We start from the raw sequence: 14,076 nt of genomic DNA on the forward strand, positions 1-14,076 counted from the left end.
GCTTTTATGTAAAAATCAAAAAAAAAAAGAAGGAAAATGGGACTCAAGCAATTTAGCCAACCTATATTCTTCCTTCCTGAGCTCTTTACTAATTTTAGAGCCTAGTGACCTCCTAAAGTCTAAATTGTCTTCAAGTGCTACATCTTTTTAAAATCTGTAACCTTATCCAGGAGTTCAGAAGCCACATTTTGCTTTAAGTCATGCCCTGATTTTTCCCCACCGCTAGATCCTTTGAAGTGCAAGGTTATAAAATAAATCACCATGACCCCAGCAGACACAACCTTATAAAAATTTGATTCCCATGTCAAGCAAACACGTCCAGGATCACTAAATGCTTCCCTCTCTAGTATGAGTTTACCCAAGAGGGTGCAAAGCACCAAGCTGTATGAGTCAACTGGCAGTGTCAAGCCAAAAAGCTACTTCCAAGACTTCAAAGAAGCTAAAGATAAAAATCAGTGTATGACATAAAATTTGACCATGTTTCTGTGGCAAAATGGCTTTCTTCCCTTGAACAGAAGCCTATTTATTATTTTAAGCATGCTTTAAAGTGCATTAATATTATAAAGCCGATTAGTTCCAGGAGGCCGTTCTCAGAGAGAACGTGGCCTTAGAGTCCTCCACAGGCACAGCTGAAGGGGTGGGCCACGGCTGTTTAATATTCCACTAATCTGCCCTGCAAATGAGCTAAATCTCTCCTCATCTGTAAGACCAAAGCTTAGCTTGAACTTTAATAATGTAAAGGAAGAAAGGTGTGCATCTAGGAGCGCAAAGACCTTGGACCCAAGGTGGACTTGCGTAAAGATGATCATGGCACTGATGCATTGAGTCCTACGCATGCAAAGGGTCCCCGGTACTCCTTAGTAAAGGGGTGGGAGGTGGGCACCCCCAGAGACCTCATTGCCCAGCTAATAAATGCCCACTTTGGGGCTTAGATGGGACCAGAAGGCTCTACTCTGAAACTTTAGTTCTTGGCTTTGCGTTTTCTTCCTTCCTTCCTCTCATTTTTCCTTTGAACCTTCATTTTAAAAAATGTATCCTTTCAAAACTTCAAATGTGTTATGGCAGAACTAAATTTTTTAAAAAGGGGTTTCTGTGTCTGAGAGTGGGGAAGCAAAGGAACAGTGGGATGGCAGCAGGGTCAGGCCAAGTGCAGCCGTGGAGCGAGGGATGGCGGGGGTGGGGGGGCCGGAGGAGGATGGAGAGAGTTGGGGTCACCCTGGGCTTTGCCCTGCCCACGTGTTCTATTTCATCCATGTTTGTATTTGCAACTTTCTGAGATGGCAAGTCTATACGGTTTTCTTTCTGGGATATATATTTTGTCATGGTTTTGGAATCAGCTTTCATTTGAGCTGATGATTGGGAGTCCTATTTGCGACCTTGTAAAAACGTAAATGCAGGTTTTATAGCCCTTAGGAATATACCTACTTTATGAGACCCCTTTACATTCCACAGAAAGCAGGGATTGTTGTGAGGGAGCTTGCAAATAAGAGCTTCTGAGAGACGGTAAAGCAGGGGGAAATCTGCTGCCCCCAAATTGGTTTTATGTTTTTGTGGGTGTGTGCTAGTGACTGCTCAGTAGAGGTATGAACCAAAGCAGATGCCATTCACTTAACTAGAACTTTGGAGATGAAAATGTAATGATGTGGCTATGAATGAGAGTCCTCCTTTTTAAAGAAACATTAGCGTATGCACTCAGGACTGCCACAGCTGCAATGTTGGAGGCCTGTGCTGCCTTGTTAGTAAGAACCCCTCATGCCATGGACAGACCCCACAGGAGCAATAGTCCACAAAGAACATGGAACCCGGGAGACCACACCACAAGGCTCTTCATCCAGCCGAGGTGCCTCTTCCCAAGAACTGACTGAACCGTGTATTAATTGACAGAGTGCTAACACTTTCCATGCTTTCTCTCTTCTTCCTTTTCCATAACGCTTTACTATACACTATCTTGCTTTAATCTCTTAATAGCTGTGCAGATAGGTGCAAATAAACTTGACACTGTTATGCTCTATTTTGCTGACATGAAAACTGAAGGGAACTTGGAAATCACACATTAGTTAGGAAAGAATTAGCAGGAGAGCCGAAATCACCTTTGTCTACCCAGTTCTCTTTCTGTGAAACTTCTTCGGCTTTGGAACATTCAAGAAAGAAAGCCTGTGGCATCCATATTAAGCTAGTTTCAAAAGATGTATCAAAGAAACATAGAATTAAAAGATATATTAACACAGAATCAATAGTGACTTTATAATTTTATATTTGCCCACCAAAAATATTTGGTTTATTTATTTTTTATCTCTATATTCGCTACCACTCAGGCGCCCCTATATTTTTTAAAAAAAGGATTCCTTCTTGTTTGCCTATCTTCTAACCTGCTGCCTTTCTTTCCATTTCTTTTCCCCACTGAATTCTTGAAAGAGTCTTTGATACTCAACTGTTTACACTGAGTCTCACCAGCTCCCAAATCCTCAGTCTCACTGCTCTCCCCACCACTCAAATGAAAGTGCTCTCCTAAAGGCAGGTGACCAATTACCTTCTGATCCCCAAATTCTCCTTTCAGTTATCATCTTCTAGCCTTCTTTGCACATTCACAGTGTTAGCACATGTTTTTTTTTTTTTTTTTTTGCGGTATGCGGGCCTCTCACTGTTGTGGCCTCTCCTGTTGTGGAGCACAGGCTCCGGACGAGCAGGTTCAGTGGCCATGGCTCATGGGCCCAGCTGCTCCACAGCATGTGGGATCTTCCCAGATCAGGGCACGAACCCGTGTCCCCTGCATCGGCAGGTGGATTCTCAACCACTGCGCCACCAGGGAAGCCCCATGTTATTTTTTTGAAACTGCTTTTTTCCATCTTTCAATATCACTAGGCTACCCTGGTAGTATTTCTCCATCATCTCCCCACCCAAAAGATGCAGACGTGAGCACAAAGCCCAGGATGGGCACAGAGAAGTAGCCAGGGCTTTAGAAAAGGTGTCACAAAGTCTAAATCTGAGACTGAGCTGAAATTTGTGAAAAAAAGCGACAGACAACACAAAAGGCTGTTGAGCTGTGTTGGGCAAGAAGAAGAAGATGACTTGAGAGGATGTTCTCATCTTAACAGATGGCAGGGAGAAGAAGGACTCAACATCTGTTTTACTTTGATGTGAACCAAAAGGAGAACTATTCAGACCAGAAAATGTGGAACAAGAATTATAAAAAAGGAAGAAAGGGAGAGAGGAAGGGGGAGGGGATTAAGAGAAAGGAAGGGGTTGGAAGGGAGGGAAAAAAAGAGAGAAGGAGAGAGGAAGGGAAGAAAAGAAGGGGGAAGGAAGGAAGGAAGGAAGGGGGGAAGGAAGGAGGGAAGGAAGGAAGGAAGAAGGAAGGAAAGAAGGAAGGAAGGAAGGAAGGAGGGAAAGAAGGAAGGGAGGGAGGAAGGAAGGAAGGAGGGAAAGAAGGAAGGGAGGGAAAGAAGGAAGGAGGGAAGGAAGGAGGAAGGAAGGAAGGGGAAGGAAAGAAGGAGGGAAGGAAGGAAGGAGGGAAAGAAGGGAGGGAGGGAGGAAGGAAGGAAGGGTGGAGGGAAGGTAGGAGGGAAGGAAGGGAGGGAGGGAAGGAGGGAGGAAGGGAAGGAAGGAAGGAAGGGTGGAGGGAAGGAAGGAGGGAAGGAAGGAAGGGAGGGAAGGAAGGAGGGGGGGAAGGAAGGAAGGGTGGAGGGAAGGAAGGAAGGAAGGAAGGAAGGGAGGGAAGGAGGGAGGGAGGGAAGGAAGGAAGGAAGGGTGGAGGGAAGGAAGGAGGAAGGAAGGAAGGGGGAAATGTCTTTCATCAAAGAGAGACCCAAGTAAGGAATTACCTAGAAATTATGCCACCTGAGGAGTGGTCAAGAAAATTAGAGAATTCAACCTAGAAAAGACAATACTGAAGCCGAGCTACCTGGGGCGTGGCAGCTACCTGGAAATATTCGAATGGTTTTTTCACTGTTTCCAGAAGGTGCCGTTGTTATATCCAGATAGAAATTACACCAAGGGATTTCAACACAAGAGAAGGAAGGTGTCTCTCGTGATTAATTGTATCCTCGGGAAAAACTGTATGTGGCTTTACTGTTCCAGGGACTGGGCTGAGCCTGGGGATAAGGGCAAAGGGGCCAATAGAGAGACAATATGAAAACAGGAAGTTACAATGAAAGGTGCAAGGGCTGTGCTGAACAGATGCAGAGAGGTTAGACAGGTGCAGATGTCCTTGGAAGCCCAGGGAACCAGAACACCAACTTCACCTGCTGGGCTTGGGAGGGTGTACAGAGCAAGTCACATCTGTCTGCAGGGGTGGGGACAAAGCACCATCTCCAAGGGCCTCAGAGGAACAGAGTCATGGGGGTCTCCACAGAAAATGCAAGAGCGGGAAACTCAGAGACAGGGTTGGCGGTCCGAAGTAAGAGGCAACCAAGCTGGAAAGACCGCTGGGGCCAGCACGGGCAGCTGGTACCCTGAGCTGAGGATTCCTGTTGGTAGGGAGGTTCCTTTGAGAGTTTCAGAGTGCAGATGCAACCCAGTGAGGGGTGTGTTTCAGATCCATCACCCTTCCTGCAGTGAGGATGTCGCTTAGAGGGCTGAGAGTCTGGAGCTGGGGAGACCAGAGACCAGCTCTCCCCAGAGCTAGGGAGACAAGGAAATGAGACTTGAACTGAGGAAAGAGAAAAGAGCCAGAGTTCCAGGGAGATGTGTTGAGTGGGGAGCCATCAACAGACTTGGAAAGCAGGTCAGCAGTGGGAAGAGGGGTTGGCACTGTATGTGCAGCAAGGGCATCGCTCCATCCCTGGAGCATCCAGCGGCTTGACTCATTCTAACCTCTGTCCAAGGCGTTGTGGAAGGGATTCAGACATTTACTATGAGGCTGATTTGAAAAGTCTGTAATGCTCTTAAGATACCATGATTCCATGACTTTAAATATATTATCTGAACTCGGCCCAGATTCCTTCTCACCCCTGAACAGAAGTGTGTCCAAAATTCCATCTCTCTTTCCCTTCTCCCTGCATAAACAGAAGACCCTGAGCCCATCTCAGCCCTGGATTCCAAATCTGTCCCCAACTTACATTAATATGTTAAAGGACTCAATATGTTTGAAGCCAAACCTCTCAGCCTGCACCCAGATTGCTGCTTCCAAGTCCTTGTAGACAACTGTTTCTGTCCCTTGTGTTACCATGTACCCAGCCCTGCATAGCCCCAATCTTGCCATCTCCCTGGACTCCCCACGGTCCCTCTGCCTGTCCCGTCCACACGCAGTCGGTCCCTGATGCTTGTAGATGCCCTCTGTCTACTATCATGTCGGCCAGTCCCCACCACCAGGCCCCCCATCCTGGGCACTCCGCATGGTCTGATCAATGCTGTTTATGGCATCGGTACCCACTGGCCACCACCTCTGCCCTCTTCCTCCACTTCCCCCCTTGGCCCAGGTAAAAGCTTCCAGATTATGGTCAGTGATGCCAAGTTGCATTTTCTTAGCTCCTGACCATCTTGACCATCCCCATTCCCCGCCACCCCTAGAAACTTCTCTCTGTAGTCAAACTGACCAACTCCTTGCTTCCTGAACGAGCTCAGAATTCCAACACAGGTTAATTCTGTGCCCTGGAGCACTCTTCCTGTTAAAGTCCACACTTCCTTTAAGGTAGGCACAGTCTTCCATCCTTTCTGACTCACCCGTCCTGACACAGCACCCCCCGGGGTGTGTTCTCAGTCAGCTGGCATGAGATGTCTGCTCCTCTGTGGGTTCCTAAGGATACGACATGTATCCCCCTCTATGTATAAAGGACTTTGAGGACAGTGGTTAAAAAGAGTTTGAACCAACAGACATTGGTATGATTTCCTGCTCAGCTGCAGCAAATGACTGAATGGATCCAGATCCCAGTTTCCTGGTTTCCGAACGAGGGCACAGTAATTCCCAGACAGAGACTGATATTAAGCGGACATGGGCAAGCAGTCCTAAAGTAACCGGTGTAATCCAGATTCCTAGCATGTGCTTAATTGTGACCGGAGTCCACTCGGTCCCACTCCCCAGAAGACATTCACGCCTGGTCCTTGATGCCAACTGTGCTATCCAGACCCCATCACTGTGCTTCAAACTCCACCAGCTCTCAGCTTCCTCAAAGGGGAACTCACAGAAGAAGTGAGTTTCTATGAATATAATGTTTCTCACCATTAAAGATGAGTCAGAAGGAGGAAATAGTAGCTAAGACAGAAAGAGAAAGGGATCCACTGTAAGATGATAAGCATAAGGAAGGGTAGACCAAAATGGCTTTGGGCACCTAAATATGTGGATGAAGATGCCTGCTAATTGTAGATGTGGAAAATTTGCAGTTAGAGCACGTCAGTACTGGAGGGACCTCTGTCCTCACTCATTGGATGCTGCCATTCATTGGTACATTGATAGAAAAAAAAAATCATAGAAGAGAAAACTGGGATGACTAACTTCAGGAATAGAAAAAGAACGATGATTATGGCAGAACAAGGAATGCAGGTCCATCCTGAAGATGTTTGAGTAGGAGTTTCCTTCAGATTGCGAGCTGAAGTACAGTGTTTGACTCTGTGGAAATTTTCCCTCTTTTTTAGAGTATTGAACTAGCCAGTGCTTGGTTGTTACATAGAACTAATTAATCCCAAGCTTCTGGCATTTTATATATGTGTATATGTATATTTACTTTGTAAGTGTTAAATCATTCAGGAAGAGAGGAAGCTCATCATATTTACTTTGTCTTTGCAGATAAATATAAAGCCATGAGCTGAGAAATTAAATGCTGTTTTGCTTTCTTTGCTTTGCCACGTGGGTGGGATAAAGGGAGCTATTTCATTTCCCAGACAGAACCCATCTGTGCGCAAAGCCGGGGCCTCACTGCAAGGTGGGAACTGGCATGGCTGACTTGAAAAGCTGAGCTTTGGTTCATGGGGTGCCTGCCCACATGTGGCTGTTCCCGTGACAGTCCACACCTCCCAATTACAGCACTCTGCTCCCCGACATAAAAGCGACTGCATTCAATTGTTAGCCCCCAAAGATGAAAATGCTCCAACAAATGTGTTGCTTCACTGGCACTCACACAGACAGCTGAATCCATTTCCAGAAAATTCTGTTCATTGAACACTTAACATCAAGGCTTTTTAGAGAGCAATGAAAGACAATCATAAAGAAGGGCTTTGTGTTCTAAGAAAGGAAACATTCATTTTTGTCAGGTAAAATGTGTAAAAAGAACAAATTATATTTTAAGGGAAATTAGAATTTCAAACCAATGCCATCAGAAATGTTAAAAAAAATTACATCATTTTTAGGCAGGATTTCTTTTGTCAGGGGTGGTAACCAGATCTTGGTAAATAATGTCTTCAGAGAAAAGAAATAAAGAACACTTTCTTTCTGTGTTTGAAATAAACATCTAAGTTTCCAGACACAGTGATATGCTGTTTATACAATTCTTTGATCAACCAAAGGGATGCATAGCTCTGTAATAATGACTTTTTTAAGTGATCATAAGCTTTTTCATTTTGATGACAAAAAGAGTAGAATTTGTACTACATAATGAATTACTTTCAAGGTGTTAATTTTCTGACTTCTGAAAGTAAAATTGGGTTTTTGGAAAATGGAAAATGAATAGGTTGTAATATAACCTTTAGCAGGTGTCTGAGTATTTTTGTACCCATCTTTTTATGCTACATTTATGCGTATATGTGTATACATATATATGTATATATGTGTGTGTGTGTGTGTGTGTGTATATATATATGTCTCATTTAGAACAGACAAGGAATCCATAAAAGTTTCGGTTATTAGCAATGATTTCGATATACAATTACATTTAAAAATGGTTATTGTCATCTGATTCTGTAGAATATTTGTCACAAATGCTTAAGTGAATGTTAATGAGTTGTTTATCTTATACTAATATCAGTTTTCTTTCCCCAGATGCAAAGAGTTTAGCTGAAATGCTCATGAGGTAAGAACAAGACCTAGCATGCCAAATATCATGTTTAAAAGAACTTGCTTTGATGATTTCTTTTTTTTAATGACAGTCTGAAATTGATAACCCATTTTTCACTTGACATATAATTTTCATTCTATGAACCTAAATATCCATGGAATGCTTGGTTAGAGACATAGATACCAAATAATATGCGTTTATGCACACCATAGGTAGTTTTCTTGTTGGCTGGACTCAACCAGTAGAACATTTCCCATTCACCTGAGAATAATGAGGCACATTTTAAGTAAGTAGCTTTGGTTTTGCTTTCACCAAATATGCCACTTTGAGGTCAAGCTTTCTTCCTAACAGTTAGCCAGGTGAAAGGGAATCCATGAAAGGGAATGGGTTCAAAATTGATGGCCTGATCAGGGAAGATTCTCCTTGCCTTCAGCTCCCACTGCACCTTTAGCACCCCTCCACCAGAGCACCCACCACCTTCTGCTGCAAATATCTATTCAGTCTGGTCTTGGAAGTCACAGCCTATTTCATCACCATGTTAGGAGAAACCAGCACTATAGTTGCCCCACTCATAACTATTGAGTAGATGAATGATTAGGGGTAGTAGAATAAGTAAGTGCATGTTCACAACTGTACAAGACACCCCAACCTTTGCACTTTATATTGTAATGATTAAACCAAAAGTACAAAGAGGATAATCAGAGTCTACCAACCAGATAAGAAAAATGTCAGGGAATTTGCTGGCGGTCCAGTGGTTAGGACTCAGCGCTTTTACTGCCAAGGCCTGGGGTTGGATCCCTCGTTGGGGAGCTAAGATCCTGCAAGCCGCAAGGTGTGTCCAAAAAGAAAAATGTCAGGGACCCTGATGGTGACCTTGATGTTGTCATTTTAGGATGACTAATGTAGGAGGTAAAAAGGATGGAGTATAGGGTCTCTTTCCATCCCCTACAGCACCACAGTTGGCTTTAACTTCCTCCCTCATCTTTGCATATCAGAGTAGTACTTTATTGTTATTCACAAAGAGACCTCTCCCATATCACCAGTATGTGTGAAGACCTAAGACAGAGGTTGAATACAGTTGGCCCATGGATTACATTTCCCACAGATGTCTTTGTTTGTCCATACTGTGTTTTAAAAGTGTGAATTGTTGGTAACAGATATGAATGAATCAAGAATGACTCTGAACTATTTGGTGTGAGCAATTAGATAAACATTGGTGCCATTTGCCGAGATTAGGAAGATAGATGCAGGGTATGGACTTTTTTTTTTTTTGTAGGGCAGAGGAAGGGGATGTGGATCAGAATGAAAAGGCTTGTAAGGGTCATGTTGGGGATGCTTTTTAAGCCTCCAATGAAGGTGTCAGATAGCTGGTAGCAGGAATCTGGAGACCAGAGTAGAGCTCAGAGATGCAAATGGTCTGTAAAATGTCTCCATCGATCTAATCCCGTCATGCTAGATTAAACGTACATGAGAAGATTATGAAAAGCTATATGAAATGCCTTGAGTCCATGCTCTTGTGCAAGTCTGTACTTGTTTGCTAGTGGTCACATAGAAAGCAGCCAGACACATGTGCGCTTGTATTGAACAAATCTGACAAAAATATCTGGAACACAAATAAGCCAGAGTCATTCGATTTATAATAATTATCTATCTAATAAAGTAAATTTTCTAATGTAGTCTTAAAAATATGAAATTGTTGATGTCCTTTAAAAATCAAGGCATTTCACATAAAACTGTGGCTTTCTGAATTCTCCTGCTAGTGTCCTGCCACACGGGGCACGGCCTCGTTGATCACGGGTATCTGGACCGGTGCTTGACGCCCCCTTTAGACTGGGTGTAACCTGCTCAGCCCAGGGGCCCCTGTGCCTGTGTCCACCCAGGTCCACCTCCCTGATTTGTACCCCAGCCTGGTTCCTGCAGCTACGTGTCCTCCCAGATAGCTTCTGGCCACTTCCTTCATGCACTCCCAGATCATCAGTTGTGCCTCTACCCAAAGCCTGTGACACCGGGGTCCATGATTCTTGACAGGTTCAACATTTGTTTCGTTAGGGTGATGTGGTATTGGCTTCTCTGCTGCCTTCCCTCCCTCTTGTCATGAACCCCAGGGAAGACATCAGAAAGCGTCTTCTTCCTTCTTTGTTAACAGGGCAGTTACTGTGGTGGAAAGACCACCTATTGATAAGAGCAAGAATTGGTAATGATATTTGCAGTTGCCAACATGAAATTAGGAAGATTAAAACTAGTAATTACTCCCACTTAAGGTGTTTAAGGTGCTTTTCTCCAAAGGATGAAAGTGATTGAAAAGGAAGAGAATTTCCAAGCTCCTCAAATAGGTGAATTTTTATGGGACTAATTTAGAAGAGAAAGCAATGTTTTTATTCATGAAGGGTCAGTTCGATCTAAGCTTGGCAGGTTAACAGGCCAAGCAACAAAAAAACCTTGTCCCCCTACCTGGTCAGGTTAGGGCCAAGCACATTCCAAATGTAGGCCAGGAAGTCTAGGCAAGTCAGATCCTTTGGTACAGAGAAGCCCTAATGAATTGCTGTTCCTGATCTTTGTCACTGGTTTCTCTGGGAAGGTGAGGACTGGGCAGGCTGGGACATAGAATCATGAATTTATATTCTAGGCCTAATACTGCCACCAGCTGGCTTTGTGATTTGGGGGTACAGTAAAGTCCCCAACATACGAACGAGTTCCGTTCTGAGAGTGCATTCGTAAGTCCAATTTGTTTGTAAGTCCAGCAAAGTTAGCCTAGGGACCCAACTAACACCATCGGCTATATAGTACTGTACTGTAATAGGTTTATGATACTTTTCACACAAATAATACACAAAAACAAACAAAAAATAAAGAAAACGTTTTTAATCTTATAGTACCTTGAAAAATGCAGTAGTACAGTACAACAGCTGGCACACAGGGGCTGGCATCACGTGAACAGGCAAGAAGAGTTACTGGCTGGAGGAGGGAGGGGAGGTGGGAGATGGTAGAGCTGAAGGGTCGTCAGCAACAGGAGACGGAGGGCAACTGCCATGTCACTCACACCTGACCTTGAGGCGCGCACGTTCACATCTTTGAAAGTTCGCAACTTGAAGGTTCATATGTAGGAGACTTACTGTACATCCTTTTCTCTCTCTGTGCCCTGTTTTCCTTATCTAAAAACAGCAATTGGAAATTGCTCCTAGCTTTATCATCCCATGATCTAGGTGAATATAACATTTATTGTCCGCCCATGCTCCTCAAGGAAAGATCTGTGTATTTTGGTGAGATTAGTTGTCCCGGAGCCAGACGGCCAGGTGCAACTGCAGGACAAACACAGACAACCTGGAGCCCCCACCCCGGGGGGGTCCCCCACAGGCTGCCACTCCCACCGCTGGGCGTCATGCTTCGGGACACTCATTCATCTCACCCAAGCAGGTCACCTCATAGAGGAGAGAAGATAGACTTCATCCATCATGCTCAGATAGAAAGGGTTTTCCTTTTATATGATTAGGCAAGAAAACATTTTTTTAAATATACCAGACTTCTCAGAGGTGAGACCGGCTTGCTGTAACGTACTAAGGTACACATCGTTAATGTCCAAGGACCACTATTAGTAAGAAAGCTGGCTGTGAGCAGTGCAGGGTTCAGACTGAGAGTTCAAGTTAATTTAGCTTTTTGATGTTTATATTTTTATACACATAGTAAAAAAGAAAAATGCCCACCCAACTGTTACAACGAGATATATCCTGATATCCTTACCATTATTTTGTACCTACAGGATGCTCCATATCACATTTTGGGGAGGAAGGGGAGGGTATGCAGAAATCGTCATTAGTTTGGGGTTTTTTTCCCCCAAGTCTTAAGGAAATATTGATTTTAAAGTGTTGTAGCAATGGCACATAAGTTATTGGCTGAGCCCAGAAACACCATCCACGGTGAACCAGGGTCAGCTCTCTGTCATTTTAATCAGACAACCAGATGGCAAAAGGATGGTGGATGATTATATTTCAATAATAACTAATATATTTAGCATGATCCCATATCATATAGAAGATGCAATTTTGCTTCCATAGTGAAAACATTCAGAATCTTTTTCCAGGTTACAAATGAGGTTTCTTTAAATAGCTTTTTTTTTTTTTGAAGGTTTGCTGCTGTTCTGATGGCCAATTATTATAGTTTGGGGGAATCAACTTCCATGTAACAATAGATTATAAAATATGGCAGCACAGATTAAGATAAAGAAACAATTTCCTTGGGCCCTGATAACCCTTTTAGATTGAGAAAAATGTTACTGCCCCCAAAGCAAAGGCTCTAGGAGGTGTGACTCAGCTCCCATTGTGCCCAAACGTGATTCATTCAACAACCTGCAACAAATACTAATTGAGCACCTACTTTGGTTATATATCGTTCCAAGTTTCAGGGTATATAGGGGACAGAAGAGATGAAAATATCCTTTGAGGAGCTTATAGTCCATTGGCAGAGACGGCTAATAAATAACTCAATTAAACATATGCCAGGGAGTTTTAAGTTTTGAGGAGACCAAATTCAATGGAGAATGGGGAGTTCCCACAGCGGGACTCCACTGGCTCCTCTGAAATGATAGAAGAGAGGGGGCAGCCACACGAGCATTGCGTTGGGGGAGTGCGTCCTAGAGCAAAGGATACAGCAAGTGCAAAGAGAGAGAAGAAAAATAAGCCCCTGAATCTCAAGGTTTGTGGGGCAACTTTCTTGCCTTCCAGCTGCAGGGCTTGCAGCTTAGTCCTGCGAGGAGGGGCGTTTACCTCCAGCTTTGATTGCCCCTGTCCACGAAGGTTAATCATATTCTCAGTCTTTGTGTCAATCGCCGTGGAGCACAGCAGTGATGTCGCTTGCTTCCTGTGTCAACCTGACAGCAGACCCCTTGTTAAGTATAGCTGTGCAGGGTTCCTCGCTGTTCACTGAGCAGCTGCGGACCGCCTCATAACTATGCATGCTGAGCAGAAGGAACTAGCTCACACTTCTATTTCTGATGCAAGGACAAGCTCTGGTCCCTAGTGAAGTTTCGAAACAGATCTTTCAGATATTCACAGAGGAGTAGTTCCCCATATGTTTTTGTGGAAATAGAGCCTGTCTGACGTAACTGCAGCCCCCCAAGCCACCAACGCTCTTCATTTTATGCAAGGATCTGAATCTTTGCTTAAAAAAACACACACACACACAAACAAAGTAAGAACCTGGTTAAGTAAATAATTTAAAAACATTTATAGACCATGTAAAAAATTCAGGCCAAAACGTTCGAATTTGGGCTCTGCGTAATTAGCATGGTCTAGCCACATAACCCAGTTACTCATCTGCAGAGCAAGAAATCTGGTTCAAGATCAAGGCCTAGGTAGAGCTGCCGCACCTTTCAAAAGCTGCCATTTCCGTGAGCTGTTTTGTTTACACTCAAGAAAGAGCCATTGTAAAATATTCAGAATATTAACATGGACCTCTGAATGAAAACATTTAAACAGCTTCTTGAGTGAACTTGACCTTCAGATTATTGGCACTCATCAACCACATGGTTCAAGAGTGGATGTATCCTCATGGATGAGGAAGCTCTGAGCTTCCTGGTGAATGCTTGCTTGGAGCAAAAAACATTTGAGATTTTAGTATGGATACACCTTTATTGTTCTCCATTACATATAACTAACACTGAGTGTGCCAGGCTCCACAAATCTTTCTCAAAACAGATTTTGACAGTTAATGAGCTAGATTTAGGGATGCCATAGATTATCACATTGATTAAATTATCTGAATGTCTGCTGCTTCCTGAAAGGTGTTTCAGAAAATATTCTTAAATATTAAATATTTTTAAATCTACTCAACTCTTATAATTCTGTAAAGATTGAACAACCATTTTTCTAATGTGCATTGCTAATTAAAGCTTTTATCGACTTTTTTGTATTTTTGTCCAACATGCAGATTTTTTTTTTTTTTTTTTTGCTGTGAGCTGTAACTGAATTTGATTATACCATGCAGTTTTACTACCTATTTCCATTTACTTTTAGGAGACAGCTCACTCTAAGAGTAATTTTCTGGTACACAAATTTTGGGATAAATTCTCATAGTAATTGCTTTTTTTCTATTCTAAAATGTAATTGGGTTCGGAAAACTAAACTACTGTCAGGAAAGCTAACAAGGTTTATGATTT

At 43.3% G+C, this 14,076-nt stretch overlaps 1 protein-coding gene across 2 annotated transcripts in view; it reads left to right on the forward strand.

The window, feature by feature from the left end:
- The window catches only part of DSCAM (DS cell adhesion molecule), a gene marked incomplete at both ends in the record, with an annotated part of 733,770 nt that overhangs the window by 687,445 nt on the left and 32,249 nt on the right, over positions 1-14,076 (forward strand). For both annotated transcript variants that reach the window (XM_081235410.1, XM_081235409.1), the window contains one exon: positions 7,910-7,940. In XM_081235410.1, coding sequence (XP_081091536.1) covers positions 7,910-7,940 — 31 coding nt within the window. The remainder of the gene's footprint in view (positions 1-7,909; positions 7,941-14,076) is intronic.

This window comes from Mesoplodon bidens, assembly GCF_964165515.1.
Source record: "Mesoplodon bidens genome assembly, chromosome: 5".
NCBI lineage: Eukaryota > Metazoa > Chordata > Mammalia > Artiodactyla > Ziphiidae > Mesoplodon > Mesoplodon bidens.